The sequence below is a fragment of the Telmatherina bonti genome (assembly GCF_933228915.1).
Source record: "Telmatherina bonti genome assembly, chromosome: 3".
NCBI classification, from domain to species: domain Eukaryota; kingdom Metazoa; phylum Chordata; class Actinopteri; order Atheriniformes; family Telmatherinidae; genus Telmatherina; species Telmatherina bonti.
The window spans coordinates 30,897,710-30,920,780 of NC_136621.1; the positions used below are offsets into that span (position 1 = coordinate 30,897,710).

At 39.1% G+C, this 23,071-nt stretch overlaps 1 protein-coding gene across 1 annotated transcript in view; it reads left to right on the plus strand.

Annotated features, from left to right (window-relative positions):
* Positions 1 to 20,746, plus strand: part of fbxo41 (F-box protein 41) — a gene marked incomplete at its 5' end in the record, with an annotated part of 31,862 nt that extends 11,116 nt beyond the window's left edge. The window contains 11 exons of the mRNA XM_079265140.1: positions 4,969 to 5,176; positions 11,692 to 11,765; positions 14,003 to 14,379; positions 16,764 to 17,002; positions 17,142 to 17,257; positions 17,780 to 17,932; positions 18,056 to 18,151; positions 18,246 to 18,364; positions 19,225 to 19,383; positions 19,559 to 19,674; positions 20,482 to 20,746. Of these exons, the coding sequence (XP_079121266.1) occupies positions 4,969 to 5,176; positions 11,692 to 11,765; positions 14,003 to 14,379; positions 16,764 to 17,002; positions 17,142 to 17,257; positions 17,780 to 17,932; positions 18,056 to 18,151; positions 18,246 to 18,364; positions 19,225 to 19,383; positions 19,559 to 19,674; positions 20,482 to 20,544 (1,720 nt within the window). The 3' untranslated portion in view covers positions 20,545 to 20,746. The remainder of the gene's footprint in view (positions 1 to 4,968; positions 5,177 to 11,691; positions 11,766 to 14,002; positions 14,380 to 16,763; positions 17,003 to 17,141; positions 17,258 to 17,779; positions 17,933 to 18,055; positions 18,152 to 18,245; positions 18,365 to 19,224; positions 19,384 to 19,558; positions 19,675 to 20,481) is intronic.
* Positions 20,747 to 23,071: the final 2,325 nt, after the last annotated feature.

Genomic DNA, 23,071 nt, shown 5'->3' on the forward strand with positions numbered 1-23,071 from the left:
AACAGGAGGAAAGTAAAGATACAGAGGAGAAACTGGAGTTTTGACAGTGAATGGTAAACAAATTAAAATGTAGTGTTGTCAATATAGGGCTGTGTCACGATCTCAAGCTGCAACATTTCAGCCAGGATCATTATGATACAATAGGAGCTCTTCCAACATGATGTTATGATGTTATTGCTAAATAGTGTGGCAGTATGATGCTAGTACTATGCAATATTAGTAGTTACAGAGTATAAAAGTAAAGCTAAGAAAACTGAAAACCAAGTAAAACCAAACCAAACAGAACTGACACAGTTTTGGAACAAGCTAGGTATTACATAACTGGAAACATAAAGCCTAAAGTTGTATTCAGAGAGAAGCTTCTCGCTTCGTTTAAATTGATAAATAATTCATGGGAGTCTGAAATACTTCACTGAATAATGTGGTTTTGTATTATATCGTCTGTGTGGTTGTACAGAGATGGTAAAGTCAAGTGAAGCAAACTTTGTTGCATCGTTGGCTAAGACGTGAACACAGGGTAACAAATATGTGACATGAAGAAGTAGGTTTTTTTTTTTTTTTTTTTTTTTTAGTAACATGTCCTAAACTAACAAACTGCATGCATCGCCAGATAAAAGATGCCACTCTTCCTTTCAAACTTTCAAGTCACGGTGTAAACACACAGCAGTGTTTTTCACCTTGAGGTGTAATTTTATGAGGTGTAACTGAGTCACATTGTGGGGTTGTGTGTGTATTTCTGTGTGTGTGTTCTGGAAATTAAAATTGACGTAAGGAAGACGGCACACCCCATTTCGCTCCACTCCGATATAAAACCTCTGCAATGTATTTTCTCCTCTCACAGTCTTTGTGGCCTCTCTCCTTCCAACGCTTTGTCCTCTTCCTGTTAGAAATATCCCACCATTTCCACCTTTTTTCCCAACCACCCCTTCCATCCAGCTTGTTAGGCGGATTTCCACATTGACAGAGTTGTTTTATTCCAAGTAAAAAAAACTGCCACACATGTCTTCCACTCTGTGAGAGAGGGAAAAATCTTTCCTGTTATGGTTCCTCCTGGTGTTTTGGTCTCTAGTGAAACAAAACTCTGATACAGCTGAATTATTAATTAAGACTAACTGCATGAATATGCAGTTGCCAAACAGAAATGGCCTAAATTAGGTTGCATACTAACTTGTCTCCACAATGACTGATGGTAGAAGTCATGATAGAGATATAGGCTGCCCAATCATAGGGTGAATTAAAACAATACTGTCATTGTTTTCTGTATTTACTCACTTAGAGAATGAGATAAGAATAGCCGCTTCTTACTGTTTATTGTTACAACACATTAGGTTCAGATTTGATTATCGAATCACAGTGAATGATACTTGGAGCCATTAATTATTAGGAGAAGCTTTCACAGTGGGATGATGCAGTGTTACATATAGATAATTCTGCATCCATCCTCCAGCCGTCTATCATGTATAGTTGATGAAGGCAGAAGCTTCCTCACAGCAGTAATTTACCCCCACCGAAAACAAAGTGGCTGGACAAGAGGGTTCTACGTAAATCTGATGGATACTTTCTGAAAATAAGTCATTTGCACAAAGATGATATCAATACACAGTTCTCTCATTATTCATCCTCTCCTGTCCTTAATGAATTTCAGTTTGATTTTTCTACAGCAAATTTCATCCAGATAAAGCCAAAAAATGCAGCATAACACACTGAATCAAATAACAAAGGATAAAAAAAAAAAAAAAATTCTTTAAAAAACAACCAGCCATTATCAATAGAGGGAACGCCAGGAGTGATGTCTGAACAGCTAATCTCACATTCTGAATACAAACCATTATAAGTACAAAACAAACATCCAAAATAAATTATTCAGATTTGAGCTAGTAAACTCTGGGACACCTGAAAATGATGGTTTAGTGCACAGTTAATGCAGCATCTGTCACTACCCAAATCAGATTCTTTAACCCTTTGAGCCGAATGTCTATTTTTCTAGGCCTCTACTTAAAAATTGCCTATCCATGATGAAATAGGTATATATCTGCAACCATGAGGTTGGGTACTTTTGAAGTTGTAATAAAGTGAAAACTTCTTACATTTTTTTAAATGTGTAAATATCACTGTGTGTTACTGGTGGAAAAATTAATGAAGATGAGTCAAGGGACAAAAGGAAAATGTTTTAGTCTTCCTTTAAAAAAAACACTTTTAGGGTGAAAATAAATGTCCCTCAGGAATGATGCAACTGTTGCTCTAAACCTCAATTAAATCATAGTACAATGTGTGAATATTATTTCTGCAAAGGCCAACCTGTTAACATGAAGAAGAGCAAAATTAAAGAGATTGTAGAACAGACAGCACAGGTGAGGTCTTAAAAATGGCCATTTTTGCACAGTTAAGCAATTTGGCACCAACTCCTGCCATAGTCCCCCAGTTAGGGACCTTCAAATTTTAAAAGGTTAACTATGGAAAAGCATCTTTTAAGGCCTATAGTAATTATTTCAACAAAGAAAGTGATTTAACAACTTCAGAAAGTGTGCTCCCTTGTTCTGCCATTCTGTGTGATCCCCACAGTGAAGCAAAGAGATCAGCGATGGTTTGAGTGTGGTTAACTGCAGGTATGGTTGCTGATCTTGAAGTATTTTGGATATCATACTGTCCTGCAGCAAGAACTCATTTTATAGGTGCCAATTTCATTACACAAATGCATGGCACAATGACCTCAAACACTTCTCTAAACTGTACAAAATACTTGGACAAGAAAGAGAACACGGTGGTACAGAAGTTTGTCTCTGGTCCATTTGGCAGATTTAAACTGTGCTGCTAATAAATGCACAGCTGCTCTTAGAATACCTTAGACTCCATGGAGAAAGAGTCATTTTGTAGGGCTGCTATTAGAGCCAAAGTTTACTAAAATATATCTAATGTGATGTGACTGTGAACTCTGGGTTTGCTGAAGGGAAATCTGTGCTGTGAAACTGCACTTATTTAAAGATGTGTTCCTTCCTCTGGAAAAGATGTAAACTGTCTTCTGCCTCAAATATTGGATCACAGAATGTTGAAAATGGCTGTACCTGCCGTGAAAGGAAGAAATCCAAGCAAGAATCCGCACATGGTTTATATAACCATAACCCTAACCCATGGACCTAACACCTGAGGATACCGGTGAATGGCAGATATTGCGTGGGAAAAGGACAATGGCTTCTACCTATGAATTAACAGAGTGAGAAAAGGCTGCAACTGATTAAAAGAAAAATCAATCAGTTGTGGGTTTCCAGAAGAATACACTACCCTAATGGGAACCCATCTTAAGTTCATTCAAGGTGAGAGCAGAACATGACATTTTAACCTGGATTTGACCTGTTGGATGACGATGCCAGTATTGGACACAGTTCTATGCTGCTTTTTTACACACAGTTTTCTGGGACTTATTTTTCTTCTTCTTCATGTTATCTCACATTATAAACAAATACAAAGCAACATCAAAAGTATCTATTTAATTTTGATCTTAATTCATGATTAATTTACATTTTATTTACAGATGTAATATTGCTTTGACATCCTGCAGTCAGCCACCTCTGCTAATTTTGGATTCATATTTTTATCATCTTCGCCTGAAGACAAGAAAAGTTAACTGGCAGACATTAGGCTATTTTTATCTCAGTCTGTCCCCATTTCAGGGCACTTCATAGTGTGTTGTATGATGGTAGTAGCAGTGCTTATATAGGTAAGTCATTAAGTTTATTTATAGAGCATCCTTTACAGACAAAAATCGTGATGTTCATGACAACTAATAAAGGTAATAATCAATATAAACAATAGAAGACTGTGAATGACATGAAAGAAAGCCAGCCGTTTTTTTAACATCATGGAAGCAAACCAATGAGTGACTCGGCTTATTCATCAGAGCAGATCTAGTTAAACTGAATAAGAACAGATTGCCTGTTTCAATTTCTTCAGAAATGGCCTGAACTTTTTAAAGGTTCTCTTGGCTCTCTCAGATGGCCGAATTGCCTTGTTAAGCTCTCCTGACAGCATTGTTTAGAAAACAGACTTGGGATTTTCATAAGGACACAATTAGACGTACACAAAGGATGAGTGAAGCTTCTGGGAATTGCAGAAGTTCTTGCTACAAAAACATAGCAATCTTCCACTGCCATCAAATGATCAGGAACTCATTTACTGCAGATGGGATTGGTTGAAGTTTGTGTTCTATTCTTTTGCTGCAGGCATCACTGAAAATAAGACGATCGTCAAGTATCATCACACTATGTGCATTCATCATTTTATAGTCATATCTACAATGATACAACGATATGCATGAATTGCCTTTGGGATCAGTAATGCTGTCTGAAATAGTAAATCTGAGTCTGACTACTTTTTCAGACTGCAGAATCGAGTCATTGCAAGAAAAGCCAGAAACTTAAGGCAAGCAGTCAGTAGAAACTAAACTTCCTGAATTCCTGGTTTGTTTGCATCTCTGTCTGGGTAACACACTCTGCTTTAACAAGACGGACTTGGTCCTGCTTTCTGTGGTATAGAAATCCAGCAGCTCTGTGGATCTCGCCTTGCACTTCCTCTCTCCCACTGTTTGTATTGTGTATTTGTCTTTGACACCAAACATTATTTTGCATATTTTCTGCACATTTTAGATTTTTTTTTTCAGAAAGCTTTCAAGTAATCTGAAAAAAAGTGTCCAACTGTCACACAGGGGCCACTTGTGAAACTCATAATTTATGTTGAGTGTTTAACCTTTTTTATTTTTATTTTTTTACCTGTACAGCACCTTGGGTTACCTTGTGGTATGTGAAAGTGCTCTACAAATAAAGTTTTCACTGACTGATTGATTTCGGCCACCACGGGGCCTTGGCTGGTCTGCTGTTTGTCCACTGACACATATTTATTGATTTGCAAACAGGTGTAATCCTCATTTCATAGAATGACACCTAACTGTTGGTCCCTCCACCCTCCTGTCTGCAGAGAAGTTGCCCAGATTGACCAGTTCCTGCAGGAGACGGCAGCACGCGAAGCCAACGCTAAGGTGCGCTTGCAGCAGTTCATTGAGGAGTTGCTGGACCGAGCTGACCGCGCTGAAAAACAGCTGCAGATCATCAGCAGCTGCGGGACCACACCAAACGGCAGCCTGGGACGCTGCAGTCTGCAAGCGTCAAAGGGGACTGGACGCCAGGTTTGGATCTCTGAGTTTTTTTCCACATCTGTTTAAAGTACAAACTATCATACCGATTCCTTTAAGATGCCTCACTTACTCAAAAATAATCACTATAAACTTCTTGATAAAATAAAATGACATTAAGTTATAATTCTGTTGCACATTTCAGTCACAATAATGCAGTATTACTCATCTTCACAAATCGTGCCATGTCTTGATTACTTCAGATTACATTTTAATGTTTTTATTTTCCTTTTGTAATATTTCAAATTTAGATTTCTTGTACTTTAAGGTATGTTTAGTTAAAGCATTGTTGGTTTAAGATACCTGAAGCAGAATCAGCTCAGCTTTAAAAAACTGAAAAGCAGCAGGGATTGTTTCCATACATCGGCAAATGAAGTTAAAACAACTATCACTGAAGTGGGATGCACAATGAACTCGTCTTAGTTATGAGCTGAGATTTTAAAGTTATGGTTAGTTTTACAAATAAGATAGTCAGTTTGTGTAAATGTACTGTTCTGCAGGTTTTAAAACCAACTTGATAAGAACACCAACTCAGAGCTTTAAAGGATTTATGTGCCGTGAGGAAAGTGGTGAGAAGAAAATGATGACAACAAACTATTTTTTTAAAAAAAATACTGGAGTTGTTCTTCCAAACTGTTGAATTCTGATATGATTAATGACAGTTTGTATTCTGGACATTTCACACGTCTCGAGAATCTGTACTGACTGCAATGCAAGGGCTAACCTGTAAATGGCTGCTCCCATGGCAACGACCTGGCAAAATGAGTAGGCATAGCATGCCTGAAGTATTCCCTTGAGGAAATACTGGAATAACAAAGTTTAAAAAAACAAATAGAAAATGACAATTAACATTAAAACATTATCACAGTCAGATATACCGTCTATCAATTAAATGTCAATCCGGCAAAAATGACAAAAAAAAAAAAAAGTCATTTTTGAATGACAAATATGAAACTGAAAAAAAAGAGCAAATTTCCCATCAGAGGCAGTTTGAAAGTGTGCACGCACCTTTGACTGGTACTGTACCTACACTGTACACTTCACTTTTATAATGCACTTTGTTGGGACACTCATATATCTCTGAGTTAGAGTTACAACATCATAACAAGGTTGACGTTAGTGTGGATGTGGGGGTCTTGGGGAGGCTCCATGCCTTGTATAATCCAAAAGAAGTGGTATTTTTAAAGGGGGAGAAATAATCAGTCAAGCACAAATAACTGTACTTTGTGTGCAAAATTTATTTTCCTTCTGTTGAAGTAAGGTCATTGATCACTACACAGATCATATGCTGTCCGTAATGGACCTCCAAACTTTAAGTTTGCATAAATCTGCTCACATGATTCTACTGTGATAATAAGCTTTAATGTTGAGGATACAGAATCACGAATTTGGGTTTTTGTACCTATAGACGTTCAGAACTGCTGAATTGTAAAAGCTCGGAAGTTTTTGGGACCCTCCGCTCAAACAGGTGTATTTTATGTTGATCTTTTTTATCAGCTGACACTTGTTCCCCAAGGAGATTATAAGAGCAGACTTATGTTTACAAGATGAAACAAGAGACTTTATCCTTGTCTCTTTTGCATTCAGCATTAAATCTGGGGGAACACTCTGCTCTGAAGTAGAGTTTGTCCTTACCAGAAAGTGTACTTAGATGAAAAGCAGTCTATTGTGCTGCTGGATTTCAGGTCTTTGCAAAGGAGGATGAATCAACAGTATGTGAAATGAGCCTTTTCTCTTTGGTCTTTCCCATATTACATAGTGATAAAAGAAAAAAAAAGCGCCAGCATGAGGTTGTTCTTAAAATGCCACTTACTCAAATTATTATCCAACACCTTTGGAAAAAGAGGTGACCTGTTTTAGGTTGTGCAAATGTGTGTGCTGCCATGGAAACCAAGCCCTGCTCATTCTCTCAAGGCTTTAGCTTGATTTTTAATCAGATGCAATGTGGTCCAGATATGCCTGACACAAATTTCCTCTTTTTATTTTCATTTTTAGTTTTAGTTTAATGATATTGTCTATCAGTTTAGATAGTGGTAGTTTACACTGAGTCCTCACAATAAGAAAGTTCCCAGTTCAAATCTCTGCTCAGCTTTTCTGCATAAAGTTTACATCTTCTTCCTTTGTGAGTTACGTTAACTTGGAATTCTAACCTGATCCGAAGGGTAATCATGTTGCATCTAGATTTTCCAGTCATCAAAATATGCATTTTTCTCTTCTTTTTTAAGTAATTTTATTTAACCATGTCCACCATTACTGACTTAAAGCTGGGATAGGTAATGTTGAAGAGCTAGCAAGATGTGAAAGTAGCACCCTGTCTTGGCTCCTCCATCTCTGGTTTTGCTCCTTGGGAGTAGGCAAAGAAACTGAGCCGGGTCGCGAAATCCTTTGTCAAGGTGTGGTGGAGGTGAGGACCCAAATGCAGAGATGAGCGGATGCAGAGTAGGTTCCAGAATTGACGTTTCTTTATTTACTCCAGACAGAGGACTAAACATAGGCTCAAACATAACAATGGACCAGCAAAACACAACTGAACTGAGGGCTAGAAATACTGACAGAACTAAACAAGACACAGGTGTAAAGAATGAACTGACGAGACCAGGTAATCTACCTAACGAGAACAAGGCTACACAGGAAACGGAAAAACTACAAAATCAAACAGGAACCTGGAACCTGGAAAACATCACATTGTAACATCCTTCCTGCATTTTCTCAGCCATGTTGCCTTCCGAGTTTCTTCTTCACTACTTTGTATTTTCATCCTAACACGCTATTTGTATGCAGGGTGTGGCTATCAAGTATGCGCTGTGGGAGGGGGAGGAGGGGAGCTGGGAGAGGAAGTTTACGAAATATAAGAAATTAATAACTTCAGTTCGGTCTGAACGTTTATATTGGGCAGAGGTTTTACAGATTTACAGTAAACTGAGGGGTTTAACTATATTTCTTATTGTTCATGATAATTAAAATGTACAGACTACTATCAGGATGAGGAATCATTTCCCTCAGAGTAAAAAAAAATGTCTCTGAGCAAGATTGCCTTCCCCAGCTTTAAACTGTTGTCTACATTAAGACAGACGCTTTTTGAATTCAAATATCACTAAAAGTAAAAATACATTTTATTTAAAGGTGCCTTTCAGGACACTCAAGGTCGCTGTATAAATAAGATTAAGATAAAGGGAAGGAAGCCAAGAACCCCAAGACATATAAAACATGTAAAAGATCATTCCAGTCCTATAAGTAAAGAGCATACACAACTCCAAAAAGCTGTGTTTTATGGGATTTTAAGGAGGCAAGTAAATCAGATTGTTTAATGTTCAATGGCAGGGAATTCCAAGGGCAGGTGCGGAGGGAAGGGGGTTCTGAAGACTCTCGACCCCATAGTGGTTAAGTGAGCAGGTGGGATGGTGAGTTTGTGGAGGAGGAAGATGTGAGAGTATGGCTGGGTATGTTAATGTGTAGGAGCTCAGTGAGATACAGAAGGGTGATGTTGTTCATGGCCTCAATGTGAGAAGTAGGATTTTGTAGATGATATGGATTTTAATTGGAAGCCTGTGTAGTTGATGCATAGCAGGTGTAATAAGACAGACGGAGGGGTTTCTGAAAAAAAAATACAGGTAGCAAAGTTTTGAAACAGTTAAGCTTATGGAGGAACTTGTCATGTAAACCAAAAATAAGAGAGTTGCTATTATCAAGACAGGACATAACCAGCGAGTGGACCAGAACAACACTACCACTGGGTGTGAGAGATGTGATCTCGGGGAAGGTAAATGTGCCAATGAAAAGGACCTAAGTTTTAAGTTTTAGAGAGTTTTAAGAAAAGTGTGATCTTAAAAGAACTTCATGATCTGATTTCCCCTGAGATGGACTGGCGAGCTGTCCAGGGTGTACGTCACCTTTCGCCCAAAGACTGCTGGGATAGGCTCCAGCTTCCCCGTGACCCTTAATCGGACTAAGCGGTTAGGATAATGAATGAATAAATGATCTGATTTCTAGCAAGCAGTCTTAATGGGAGTGGGTAAGAAGGACCGGTTAGGCTTTGTGTACATGTAGAGGTGGGTGTCATCCACATAGCAATGATAATTAATATTGCATTTATGGAAAATATTACTGGGGAGAGGGGTTTTTTTAATGTACAAGAGAGGTCCAAGCACTGAGTCTTGAGGTACACCAGAAGATATAGGAAATGGTTTAGATGTGAATTATTAGAGTGATTTTGGCACTAGAGATACAATTTAAACCAGTTCAGGGTTTATGTTTGTGCTCATGCTTGTGCTTGTGCTCTGTAGTAGTTGTGTGAATAACCAGCATGACAACTACATATGTGGAGTCACACTCAAACTACTTGGTACCTTGTTATGTTGTTAAGGGAAGCCCAGAGATGTCACCCAACCAACCACCCACCTTCACAGACTGACTCTTTGTCTCTCCATCTGCCGTGTACAAGGTTGCCCTCATCTCCTAGGAGACACTTTTCAGAGCCACAGAGGTATTTTAAGACAGACGAGAGAAGGAATGGATGACTTGTTTTCCACTGACTCTCTCCTTCATTCCGTTGTGAATTAAAGTCTTTCCTCACATGAAACAAGGAGAGCGCAGCTTTCATTAGATTGTGGCTTTTTGGAAGTTTTTGGCTTTGCAACAGAGAGAGAGGAGAGGTATCGTAGGCTTCTGAGCTATACTTGAAAATTCACCAAAGCCTCTTCAGATGAATGTGTGTTTTTATTCCATCCATTTTTTGGAGCCGTATCAACATTCTGCCTGCACTGCAGTCTGTCCAGGAATGGTCCAGTTTCACTGGAGGAAGGCCAGAAACAAGCTGTGCGAGTCATGCAGAGATAAAGAGAGGCAGGGAGGGATGGACAATGTCTGTGTTTGTGCACATTTTCCCTCTGTGGCATGTCGGCGGTCTGGTACAAAGAGTTCTACCTGGCACTGCTTCACACTCTCATTTATGTTTATGTACTTGTGCAAACACTTCACACATCCGTGCACAGTCAGCCTCTAGGGATGTGTGAAAGTGACAAGAGGAATTTGTTCTCAGGGAAATCTATTGAGCGTCAGGTTCCACACCTAAGACCAAATAGATTTTAAATTCTCATCTGCTTTCAGAGCAGCATCCTTTTTTTTTTTTTAGCATTACGTTGTTTTGTGGGCCAAATGTTGATAATATCTCAAAGAAATAAAAACCTGTGTCTAACTTGAGATTTTACAGCATTGTACGATCCAGTTCATATGATACTATATCATACCGATGGATCTTAGTTTCCTCTTGTCTTAGTTCAGCAGCCTTGATCTTGTTTGCCATTTCTTTAGCCAGGTCACCAAACAACATCACAACAAACCCCATGATGTTTTCCCTTTTTTTATGTTTTAGAATTCGAACCCTATACATCTTAGCTTAGCTTAATCAAGGTATTTGAAATCAATTTTCATTCATGTAATGCACATGTTTCAGTTGAGTATTTTTTACTTTATTTTTGAAGATTTAAAATGTCCACTTACTTCCCGTTTAGATAGATAAATGCAGCATGATTTCTTGACAGGGGTGAGAACATTGTTGTTTTATTCAGAGTGAAAACGCCCATGAACATATTTAATTACAATCACTTTTAGGTAAAAATGTCAGCTTTAGACATAAGTTACGAAAATGTAATATAAAATATGCAAAAAAATATGTTGTGCATGTTTTGTTTTTGAATCTTATTAAATGATGCTAGTCTACTTTCCTTTAGTATTAATATTGTAATTAAGTAATCTTTCAGTCAATAACAAGGTATTCTACACCGGCTGCTGGACTTCTCTGATTTGCAGGAAATCAAACATGACATTAATCTTTACCATGTTTAATATTTTATTGTATTTCTCTTGAGTCGTTGTGAAAATGGAGTAATGTTGCCAGTCTTCATAAGCTTCTTTGCTTAACCGTTGTTGAGAGTTAGTCATCATTGCTAAGTTGTTTTATTCATTTGTGCAGTACATGCTTACATCTGAAAGCAGGATGCTAAATGACATGTAATCAGTATTAAGCCATGCTGTGGCTTTAATTAGATTAATTTAATGTCTTTAATTAGAGGAGCAGCTGTGTTGTTCATTTGACTCTGGATTGGATTTAGTTTTACAAAAATGTCTGCTGTCAGACCCCATTTAGCCTACTTTCCTTTGATAACTGAAAAAAATAGGCTGTCTCAGCACATGCGTTTTATTTTCTGTGATGTGGAAAGTTTTTACACTCTTCTGTACCCTTTATCTTTTTGTTAAAGGCGTGCTAAGAAAGTGTTTGATGAAAGATAATACATTGTACTGAATGTATTGTCTATTATATCTTTTCTTATTCTAGAAAATATATGTTTAACTTTATCTTGTCAGTCTAAACTAGTGTGAATTGCAATGGGCGATAAGGATGAAATCAAAGAATTGTCAATGTCTCCAGTTCTTCAAGAGCTTAAATTTATACAAATGTGTGTGTGCGTAAAATATCAAAAGTGCTGTCTCTCTGGATTCTCTCTCTTCAGAGAAACTCCAGCATCTCTGGGAGCACTCGGGGAATGTACCAGGTGTCGGAGAGACGCTCCTCCCCCAGTACAGGGTAAGTCACCAGCACACCATTCCTGGTCCATATTTGCAGAGTTCGATCTTTGTCTCTTACCTTAACCCCCAACACCCACAAGCAATCCACAAGGTTGCATACTGACAAAAATCCTTCTTTTAATGCAGTGTTGAGTCTGAAATGTAATCAGACTAACAGACTGTAATCAGTATAAGGAGCTTTAAGGCTCCATACATACTCACTTACAGGGACTTCCACTGGTGAGTTAAGAAACAGCTAGGCACCATCAAATGCAGAACCATTAGCCTTTTCTCTTGTGCACTAGAAGGAATTATGAAGTCTTTTGTTTCTCTTTTTTTATTATTTTGATGCAGCAGGAAATTTTAGAGCTCCAGGCTGAATGAATTTGCAGCACCTTGGTGTGTTTATCTACCGTCAGGGCTCCTGTAGTGAAACAGAATCTGTGAGTTACATGGAACTGAAGCTGCAGAGCTTGCAGAGCTTTTAACCAGCATCCACTGTGCTCACTCGCCACAGTCTTCGGGGTGCAACTTGTCTGTCTCCTGTCAAAATCTTTGTAAGCACACATGCTCCCATTACTTTCCCTCCAGAAAAATGTTAGAAAGCAGATGGGTGAGCCAGCCATTATTATCATAGGCTGCTGCGTGCCTCATAATAATGTAAGATGAAGATCAGAAGATTATTGTGTTAACATCAGTTTTTCTGTAACATTCACACAGCAGAGAATCTGCTTTGAAGATGTTTTTTTTTTTGCTTCCCGTGGAAAAAAAAAAATCAAAGTTTTTCTTTTGTTTTTCTATTGTTTGCCTTTTTTTTATTTCATATTTTTGTTTTCCAGCATGAAAATTCATCCACATCATACGGAGAGAGACTTACTGAATCTAGTTTGTTTAGTATCAACAACAGTGTCTTCACCTCTTACTTATTGACTTTCATTTTGAGATAATTATGATAATAATATTTTATGACTACATATATGTCATGCAGAATTGAACATTGTGTTATGAGGAGTAGACTGCAGTTTTAGTCAGACTTGCATTCAGTAGCCGTGCTGAGATGCAGGGTGGATGTCTCACCACATGGGCTGTGACCGAAGTATTTCTGGGTTTCTGCTGCCAGTTTCAGACACATGGCCATACTGTAGTACACTGACTAACACAGCTGTCATCCCCAGTTGGTATGGGAATGTGTTTCCTGCCGTGACGTCACTCAGAACCTGTCAGGCCTTCCCGACTGAATCATTGATGGCACGACACACATACACACAAACTTAGGCCAGAAATAATCCTCTAAGTCTTCTGCCTTTAGTTACCGCTACTCATCCAGGATCAATACATTCTTAGTAGTTGGCTCAAAGGTCAGTTTTAACAGTGTGCAACAGTTTTTTGTGACTTATCGACTATGACCTCAACAAATATTTATGTCAGTCATCAGACTAAATGCATCATTTTTGTAGCAACATGTCAGACAGATGGTAGATGATAGCTTAATGACAGAATATTTGAACAGTTTCACTGGTGAACAGGACATTCAGAAAGATAATACAAGAGGCAGTACAGTACGTTTCCTCCACCGATTATTAAGTTCTCATTGGTTATGCTACCAGTTTGTATGAGCAAAAGATGCCCTCATTCCTCTCTAAAGTATCAGCTCTATGTCAATCCCACTTTTTTTGTTTAAATCTGTGCAATCTCTTTGCAGCAGTTTATTTTGTGGGTGTCATCTGTTCAACATCAAAGAAAGGCTAAAAAAAAGTTGCAAAAAAAATAAATGAATAAATCAAACAAATCAAACATCATGAAAACAAGGAGGAAAAATCTTCATGTACCCTAACAGATGGGGTTTATATTTAGAGGAATATTTCATGTCTTGGCACGTTGAGTTATTGCAGTATCAACCGGTTGCCTGGCAACCTTACGGTTATGTGTCTGACCAAGAAGCAAACGAGTTAAAATCAGGAAAAAAAAAAAAAAGAAAAAAATCAAAATTTGTCATTTTTATACTGTTATTCATGGGTAAAATAGTGTATGCCAGAAATATTGGTTGATGGGTTTATTTAGCTTTCATCTGGCTCCTATCAGTAGTTTCACATTTAATAACAAAACATGAGTTTTTTTTTAATGGTCTGATTATTTCTATTGACACTTTATTTTTACTTAAATAAATCTTATTTATTTGATTGTAAAAATATAGTATATTTTAATTATCAAATAAAAAATTTATCATATTGATCAATACCTTCTGTTCTGCTGCAGAGCATCAGGGAGGATCAAATCTGCCTCCCAGGGCTCAGGAGGTTATGACAGTGACAGCGTTGAGATGCATCCCATGGAGGAATGTCCCGAGGCTCAGTACTATCACATGCAGTGCCGACTGGGTGAGGGGGGTTATGAGCGTTCACCTGGATGTTCAAGAAACTGGGGTCTTCGTAAACAGGCTATCCAGAACTGGCAGCGGCGACCTTACAGGAACAGCACCGAAGGTGAAGAAGGGGACGTATCTGACGCGGGCTCCCGGACCACAGAGTCTGAAGTGGAGATGTGGGAGCAAGAGAGGAGAGCTGTAGCTGAAGTCCAGCAGTCCGCTGCACCCTATCCTCACCACAGCAGAGCAGCATACCGCCCGAACACAGGTAGCAGCTGCGGGAAGCTTGTAACAGGAATGGACATTCTTATCATGTGCACCTTGTGTTTCTCATAAATCCAGTTTGTAACTCAGACACACAGGTGCAAGGATTTACAATTACCTCCCATTAGACAAGTGGTTGATTTAGATCTCTTGCTAAATCAAAATTTAAGGTTAGAAAGTGTTTGTCACTCCCTTGATTATAGACCAGACAGCTACTATGTGGTTACAATGCAGTTATAACTGAAATGTAAACCTAAATATATTAACGTCATTCATTTAGTTCCTTCTGCAAATATGTGGTTAACAAGCAGCTTTAGTTATATATTGCTGCCAATTTTCTACTTGTTTGTGCAGTATAGCATCTCTGTGTTATACTGGCTCAATTCCTCCAGTCATATTGAGCTTTGTGTAGAGCCATGTGAAATCGCCAGGCTTTCCTGCACAGCTCAGCTGCACCACAGATGTTCATTTCTCTGTTATCCTTTCGTCCTGCCAGCATCCTTCAACTCACTGCTGCTGCACTTTGTGTTCTGCTTTCCCCTGTTGTTAGGTATCAAAATGCCAGTTGGATCTGGAGTAGAATGCAACTGGGCCAAAGCTTTGTGACAAAATCATACAAACAACTATGACCTCCGAATTAGCTGAAAAAATTTCTCTCACGTAACACTTCACACGCTACTGGCATCCCTCCCCTCTGACGTGGTTCTCCTTATTGGCAAAGTCTTTGCCAGGATTTATTGGACGACATTAGTCTGCTAGAACACTACTTTTGTTTCATCGTGTAAAACCCTGCTTGGCTTTTTTAGTTCGGTTGGCAATCTTGAGTGTAGGTGGTGTGTCTGAGAAGGAAAGAAAGAGAAAGTGAGGGAGCAAGCGTTGGTTCACAGCCCTGATGGCTGCGAGCAGACACCTTCCAAGGCCGAAGACGAAGTGAGTCATGTAAGAGCAATCTTGCTGAGAGGCATAAGCCAGGCTCGGATTGGACACATAGCATTATCCAGTGGATAGCAGTAGACAGACTGAAGAGAAGCAAAGAAAAATACTTGTGTCTTTTTGCTTGAAGATTGGCGCCACCATGTGACAAATATGTATTTTTTTTAATAGGGACAGAGAAGAATCTGGGAAAGATGCTGTATTATGTATGTATATTATGTACCACATGAATTGTCAGTGCATACCATCATCTTTCTGTTTTAGAAAACTCCTAATATTGGTGAAATTTTTCTTTCTTAGGAAAATAACTCCAACTAAAGCAGTGAACAAATCAACAGTTTGGTACAACCGGTGAGCTCAGCCAGACCTAGACATTGATTGATGTAGTTTTCAATAGCAATATTCTTTCCATAATAGGAAAAAAACTCTCACATTATACAGTCTAGTGAAAAACACCTTCCAGGACTTGACCAGCAGCAATAAAGAGGATTCGTCACATATTGCAAACCACTCTGAAACATCCAGAATGGAAAGGCCAGATTAGACTTTGCTGGGGAAAAAAAATGTCTGTAAATGTCAGAACATTTCTGGGCTGCAGCATTCTGTGGCGAGATCGAACATAAATCAACCTGAACCAAAATGATGGGAAGAAAAAATGAGCACAGCTTCAGAAAGACAGTAGCTGAAGACATCTGGATTCATGTCAAAGCTTCAAGATGGACGAAAAGCTTTGCTTATATCAGCATGTTAGTTCGCTGAAAAATATTCTTGAGTGTTTAAAATGTGATCATATCCATTCGTCCAATTACATTCGAGCCTGTTAAATAGAAACTTCCTCATTTTAAAAAGCTGGAATTGTCAAACCCCAAAATTAATGCATTTTATTATCATATTCAGTATGAGGGGTGGGAAAATCGAATCGAAATCTGGATTTTTTTGTTTCACAATTTTAAAATTGATTTTTTTTTTTTGTTAAAAAATAGTTTTTTTTCAATGAAATAACATTAATCCACTTTAAAATATTTGTAATTTTTATTGGTTTTATTGATCTTTTTACTTGTCTTCTTGGGCATTATAGCAGCAGAATGATGGTCTAGCTACTGTGTTGTTTTCTCCTAACTGAAATCAAGAACAATTACTTGCAGAAAAAAAAAGGGTTTATAATTTTTTTTTGTTTCTTTTTAATCTACAAAAATCAGCAATATCGAACAAGAATCGCAATTTAAATAGAATCGGTACCCAAAAAATCAGAATCGAATCGGGACAAAGGCATTTTGTCACAGCCCTATTCATTACATAACTGCTATGTAGATATGTTTATTAAAATAGCTTTCCCATCAAATAAATGTTGTAGAAAAAGACCTTCTGTGTGCCACATGCTGAAACTGGTACAGTCCAGTAACAGATGATAATGAGCAGCCTATCAAGTGTTTAAAAACTCGTTTATTCCAACAGGTCGGTCTGAGGGGGTCTACTCCAAGCAATGTCGCCATGAAAAGAGCCCGTCCAAGTCCAACGAGGTGATCAGTCCAGAGATCTTGAAGATGCGTGCAGCCCTGTTCTGTATCTTCACCTACCTGGATACCAAAACTCTGCTGAAAGCTGCTGAGGTGTGCCGCAACTGGCGATTTGTGGCCCGCCACCCAGCTGTGTGGACCAGAGTGCTGCTAGAAAACGCTCGCATTTCTTCCAAGGTGAGTTTTCCCCATTTACTTGTTGTGTTTGATTTTTAAACATGAGCATTTATACAGCAGAGGTGAATGCAGCAGTGAGTATAATCTTTATGGCAGTGGTTTCGCATCTCCATGTTCTTTTTTTTTTTTTCCCCCTCAGTTCCTGAGCACATTGTCTCAGTGGTGCACTCAGACACACTCTCTCATCCTGCAAAACCTTAAACCAAGACAGCGCGGTAAGAAGGAAAGCAAGGAGGACTACCTGAAAAGCACACGGTGAGACACAGAAACAGCATGTACAGACAGAGATACAGGCAGGGAGTTGCAGCAACGCAGTTGTCCCACAGTTGCTCCATAAAGAGCATTGCTATGCAAACTCCTCAAGCAGTGATCAATAAGAGGAAGCTGGCAGAAAGAACATAAGTGATGAACACAATGTAGTCTGATTATACTCTTACAGTTTTTATTTCCTGTTAGAAAAGCAGAGATTTTAGTTGTTGTGAGTCATCGGCTTCCAACCAATGAGCCAGTATGGAAGCCCTATTCGCATAGTTGTATTTTTGCCTGTTTTACTCTGGATGCCCTTCTTGGTTCAACTAAAAGCAGATATTTTAGCATGAGCAGAAAAGTGAAGTGTTAATTAAATGTGCAGACAGAGATTAAACCTGCTGTTAGCGCATTTGTTGATCAGGAGTCTTTTAGGATAGGAGCATTTTGTAATGTGCTGCAGATGTAAGAATGACTTTTTCTTCTCTGTCTGCCTTTTTCTCTTGACCTTCCGTTACATTTCTGTCTAAGTGGCTGTCTTGAGGAGGGTTTGGAGGCGTTGTTAAAGGCCACTGGAAGTAACTTGCTGATACTGAAGATTTCCCATTGCCCAAACCTGTTGACTGATCGCTCCCTCTGGCTGGCCAGCTGCTACTGCCGAGCCCTCCAGGCTGTAACATACAGGTTGGCAACCACACACAGATCCCGACACTCTTGAAACTTTGCACACTGATCAATTTTTCAACTGATGAACGTAAAGTTTCACATATTGTCTGTTTTTACAGTGTTATGTTTGTTTTCTCTCAGGAGTGCAACAGATCCAGTTGGTCAGGAGGTGATCTGGGCACTTGGTGCAGGTTGCAGAGACATTATTTCTTTACAAGTGGCACCCTTACACCCATGGTAATACACAGAATAATATCTAGTTTTCTTTTTCAGAACTACGCAGACCTTAAAAGCTCTAGTGTACACTGAGTGAAATGCTTCTTTCTTTTAGCCAACAACCTGCTCGCTTCAGTAACCGATGTCTGCAGACAATTGGAAGATGCTGGCCACACCTCCGTGCTCTTGGTGTTGGCGGGGCTGGATGTGGGATTCAAGGATTGGCTTCACTTGGTAAACATTGCAATATAAAGCTACAATTGTGTTTGCATCCGTGCCTATTTTTTTAGTTAGCATACAGCAGAAATAAATGTGCATTCTTAGCCATTCAGCCACACACTAGTAGTTGACTCAATCTTCAAGTTGATAAAATTGGGCATAGTTTACAGATTTTGGACAGACTTTACATGGCTAATAAGTAAAACAGCTGATTTAAGCTTTACTGAACCAAACTTCTTTTATGAGATCTCAAATTAGTATCAGTAAAAAATGAGGCCGTGATTATCAGCTCTTTCACAGTCACAGCTCAGCATCAGTCCACTGAGCTTCCACTGACTTTAGTTTTTCCTGCAACTTTGGGCGTAAACAGCACTCTGTTCTCCATGGTGGGATCTCCTCACTGAGATAGTCCACAGTGTCGGTAAACACTTCAATATTCTGTAACTACTGTGGCACAAGGACATTAACTTCACCCTTCAATCCACAGACTGTAATTCTGATTATCTGGGCTGGGTGTAGCTCTTCCAGCATCTGTACTGCTACATTTCATCTGTTCTTCTCACAAAAGGAAACCATTATCGCTTCATGTTGTGATTTTATGTATTTGGAGACAATGACCCAACATATACAGATTCAGGTAGAATAAAATAGTAGGCTAAATAGTTAAATACACAGCAAGACATAACAGATAGCTTTTTGAAGCTAATGCACAACAACATAATATAACTGATAACCACAGTGTGATAAAGACACATTCTGCTATATTCTGCTTTTAGTTTTTATTGTTTTCAAACTCTCATTTGCTGTGTCTTACCATGACCTTTACTTTACCCTTATTTTAACTCCTTCGGTCCTTATCTTCTCTATCTGTGCAGCGAGGAACTGCATGCGCCTCCAGGTGTTAGAGTTGGACCATGTAAGTGAAATCAACCAGGAGGTGGCAGCAGAGGTTTGCAGAGAGGGTCTGAAAGGTCTAGAAATGTTGGTTCTAACCTCCACACCAGTCACCCCAAAAGCCCTGCTTCACTTCAACAGTGAGTTTCAGACCTACTCCATACAACAGTATAAAAAAGTCAACAATTAGTCAATCGTAGCAATCAGTGTTTTACTTTTAATATGTGCATAATCAAATCCAATGTAAGAAAACTCAGATAAACCATAAATACTGCTCCCGACTCCTCCTTTTTCCTCCTCCTTCTAATCATGCAGGTGTTTGCCGCAATCTCAAGTCCATCGTGGTTCAGATTGGAATAGAAGACTACTTTGAGGACCCGAATAGCCCAGAAGCTAGAAAACTGTTTGATGAAATGGTGAACAAGCTGCAGGTAACAGCACTTCACCGTTCTATCAGCACACTCAGCACATGCACATTTTTCTCAGTTGACGTTAAGTTACAGAAGTTTTTAAACATTTCCTGACATGTTAACACCTAAACAGCACTATCAGACTCTAGTTTGTGTTACTATTTTATTGGAATTCATCCAGCCTTTTGCCACTTGTATGAATGTAATGGCAAACAGAGGTCAGCTGCCTTAGACCTGGCTTGGCTAAACACTTTGCTTTGAGTTCATTGTCTTTTATAGACTTTATGTACTATTGTATGGGTAGTGGGTATGATGCATCTATTTTTATCACAATTAAGCAATGATTCAGTCCTTGAAGTCCCACAAGTGACTGTAGATGTGCTGTGGCTGAACCCACACGAGCAGCAGCTTACTGTGAGTGTTTTTTATGGCTGACCACACACAATCAGAGATATAAAAGGCTTTGGAACGGCAGCTTTTGTTTATGCTTGTTTTGATGAGTCAGATTGCGGTACGTTACAATCAGTGGGGAGGTGGCTTGCAGCAACAGCCTCTCTGCAAACACCTGTGATTTACTTTTATCACTGCACCTTGAAGTTTGTTGTGGAAGCAGTTTGCCTTCCAATCTCATCGTTGCTTTGAAACTAGTTGTGTAAATGTGAAGCTTAGGGCAGCAAGAAACACGTTTAACCTGCTGTGCTTTATGTGCCACACACCTACAGCAGTAGAAAAAGCATACAGAAGCATGTGATGAAACAAAAGTCAGACATAATATTTGGGACTTTGCAATTTAGAGGAGGCAGCTTTCATATCTTCTCCTCTTTTCAGGCTCTGAAGAAGAGACCTGGCTTCTCCAAAATCCTCCACGTGAAAGCCGACACTCTCTGCTAACATCTACTGTGCAGTCGTCAAGTCTCCAAGGAGAGCAATCATGGCTCAAGTCAATCAAAAAGATCCAGCTGGTTTGAGCTCACTTCCTATGGTTGAATCCGTTTGCGTCAAAAAAACACAAGCAAGGCAAATCACCTTGACGAATATGGACTACGGCTCAGTGTGCATTTTCCCAGAAGTACTAATCTGAGACAGAAAAGCTAATTTACCTAATTATCTCTGTTACGTTGGTGAGGCCGTTAGACTTACAGCCGCTCCTGGAATCTATTTAAACTTTACTGAAGAAACACAGCTTATCCCGCTCTCTCAGTTGCTTTCACCTTAAAAGTGGTTTGCATCGTGGCACAGTGCCAGATTGCTTTCATGAAATCTTTGGAGCTTGTTGATAGTGCTGCATTGCTACTGCTTGCATCCACACAATAACTGATGAAGACTACTTTCAAAAGCAGCATCTCATAGGCAGGAGCATACTGGACAGCCTGTGAACTTCCCAAAAGAGCATTTCTGAAGTGACTGTGGCCTCTCATATTCAAAGGTTAGCGGGAGCTTTATCTTTGCGTGAGTAATGAGGGAGGGAATAAATCACCCAGCCTGTCCTGAATCACTGTGTCAAAACTGGGCTAACTTTTCTGAACACTTACTGCTTCCGCTCTGAACTGAAATGTGCTGCACCGGATCCAGGCACTATGGAGAGGGTAAAGACAGCCTCGCAGTAACACAGACCTGATCTTCTAGACAGTGCATGGCAATGTTGCATTTTGCCCCCCTATTCCATCCTCTCCTTCCCAATGTGAACAAAACCATGCCACTAATCTGGATTTAGTGTTTTTGCTCATTGTGGTATCTCTGGACCTGTTTGTGTCAGAAGGCAGGTGTTACTGGTGCCATTTATAATGGTGTCTTGTCCTTATTCCAGTGAGTGTTTTCTCCGATGTGCCATTATGAGGAAAAAGAGACAGATGTTTAATCGCTTCAGTCAAAAGTAACTACAAGTACTGGAGTTTGATATGAATGGAAAATAAGTGTAATTAGTTGTTGTATTTCATATAGAACTCAAGTGTTCAGATTTGTACAGGTGTTGGTGTGTTTGTATATCATCTGAGTTCTCATGATTAACAGTGCCATTCCTATTAGCAGGGTCTGTCATTTTGAAGCGCTTAGATATATTCATCAGCTGACGTCCTCTGTCTCCATCTGCTGGTGGTTCCACGCAATAACACAACTGGCGCGGTGTGACACATTGCAGCACGGAAAAAGTATTCATATGCTGAACTCAGACCTAACAGGTCGGATCTTCAGCATTGCTTTCAAATTAGGAAACTAACTTGGTTGCAGTAAAACGTATTTTGCAGGAATTCTAACAAAGTATGAGCAGCAATATCTACTGAGAACATGACCCTCTGATAGGGATGTTGTTTCAACTTCAATTGCATTTATAACTTAAAATCTGGGCTGTCATTTGTGGGTGTTGGAGGGGTTTTTGTTTTGTTTTGTTTTCTCTTTAAGTAGAGCTCTGAGAAGTTCATATGATCAGTTGGTGTCTTAACTGTGCAGATAGCAGTGAGAGCACCTGAAAGCCATGTTCACATTACCAGCCATATTGTTCTATTCCAGTTCAGATTTGATGCCACGCAGTGATGACTATCAGTGTCTCAGACTGAGCATTCATGTCAGTGACTTCCCACTTAAAACAGCATTTATGTGCACAAGATACATTTTTACATGCATTATTTGTGATAAAAACATGAAAAAGTCATATTCATCAAAGTTGTGGGAGATTAAAGACACATGTACGCTGAAGAATATCAAGGCTGTCACAGCAAATTTATGAACGAGATTCAGTTTCCTGCATGGCAGACGTTTGTCCAGCTTTACAGGAAAAGATTAACAAGGACAAGAAAAGCTAAATGGGTATCATTTGCTGTTTGAGCCTTTGCACTAGCAGCATTGTAGTAGTGTAGCAGGTTTATGACAACACTCAGTAAACAAGTAAAAACAAACATGGAATCTGATTCAAGTGAGTTTAACGCGTGCAAAAACATAAGTGGCACCAATCAGACTTTCAGGATTTATGGCAAGATCTTTGTGTCCAGATGTTTCAGAGAAAAAAAAAATCTGTTATTTTAATGGCAGTTACTACATGTGGATCTTTTCAGACCGGTAATGCGAACATATCCTTAGTTTGGAGAAACAGGTTTCCCCGTGAGCGAGTCGAGCTGTAAACTACTGACTTGAAGGCACTGAAGGAGCAAATTTTTAACCATCTAAGCAAATTTATTTGTGTTGAATCAAACAGCTATTAAATTTTTGGGGATTTTGTTGTTTTAGATGGTGAAAATTTGGCCTCTTTTGCAGCCCTGTAATGTGACTTTCAGCTTGGCTCACCAGTAAGGATTTGTTTCTGATTCTTTAAATCGGGATTTTTCTAACTGGGAAGATACTGATGGCAGCCACAAATCCAAACATCATTCAAAATAACAATTAATACTTCAAAAGAAAACAACTTTATAAAGTTTCAGAGTCTACC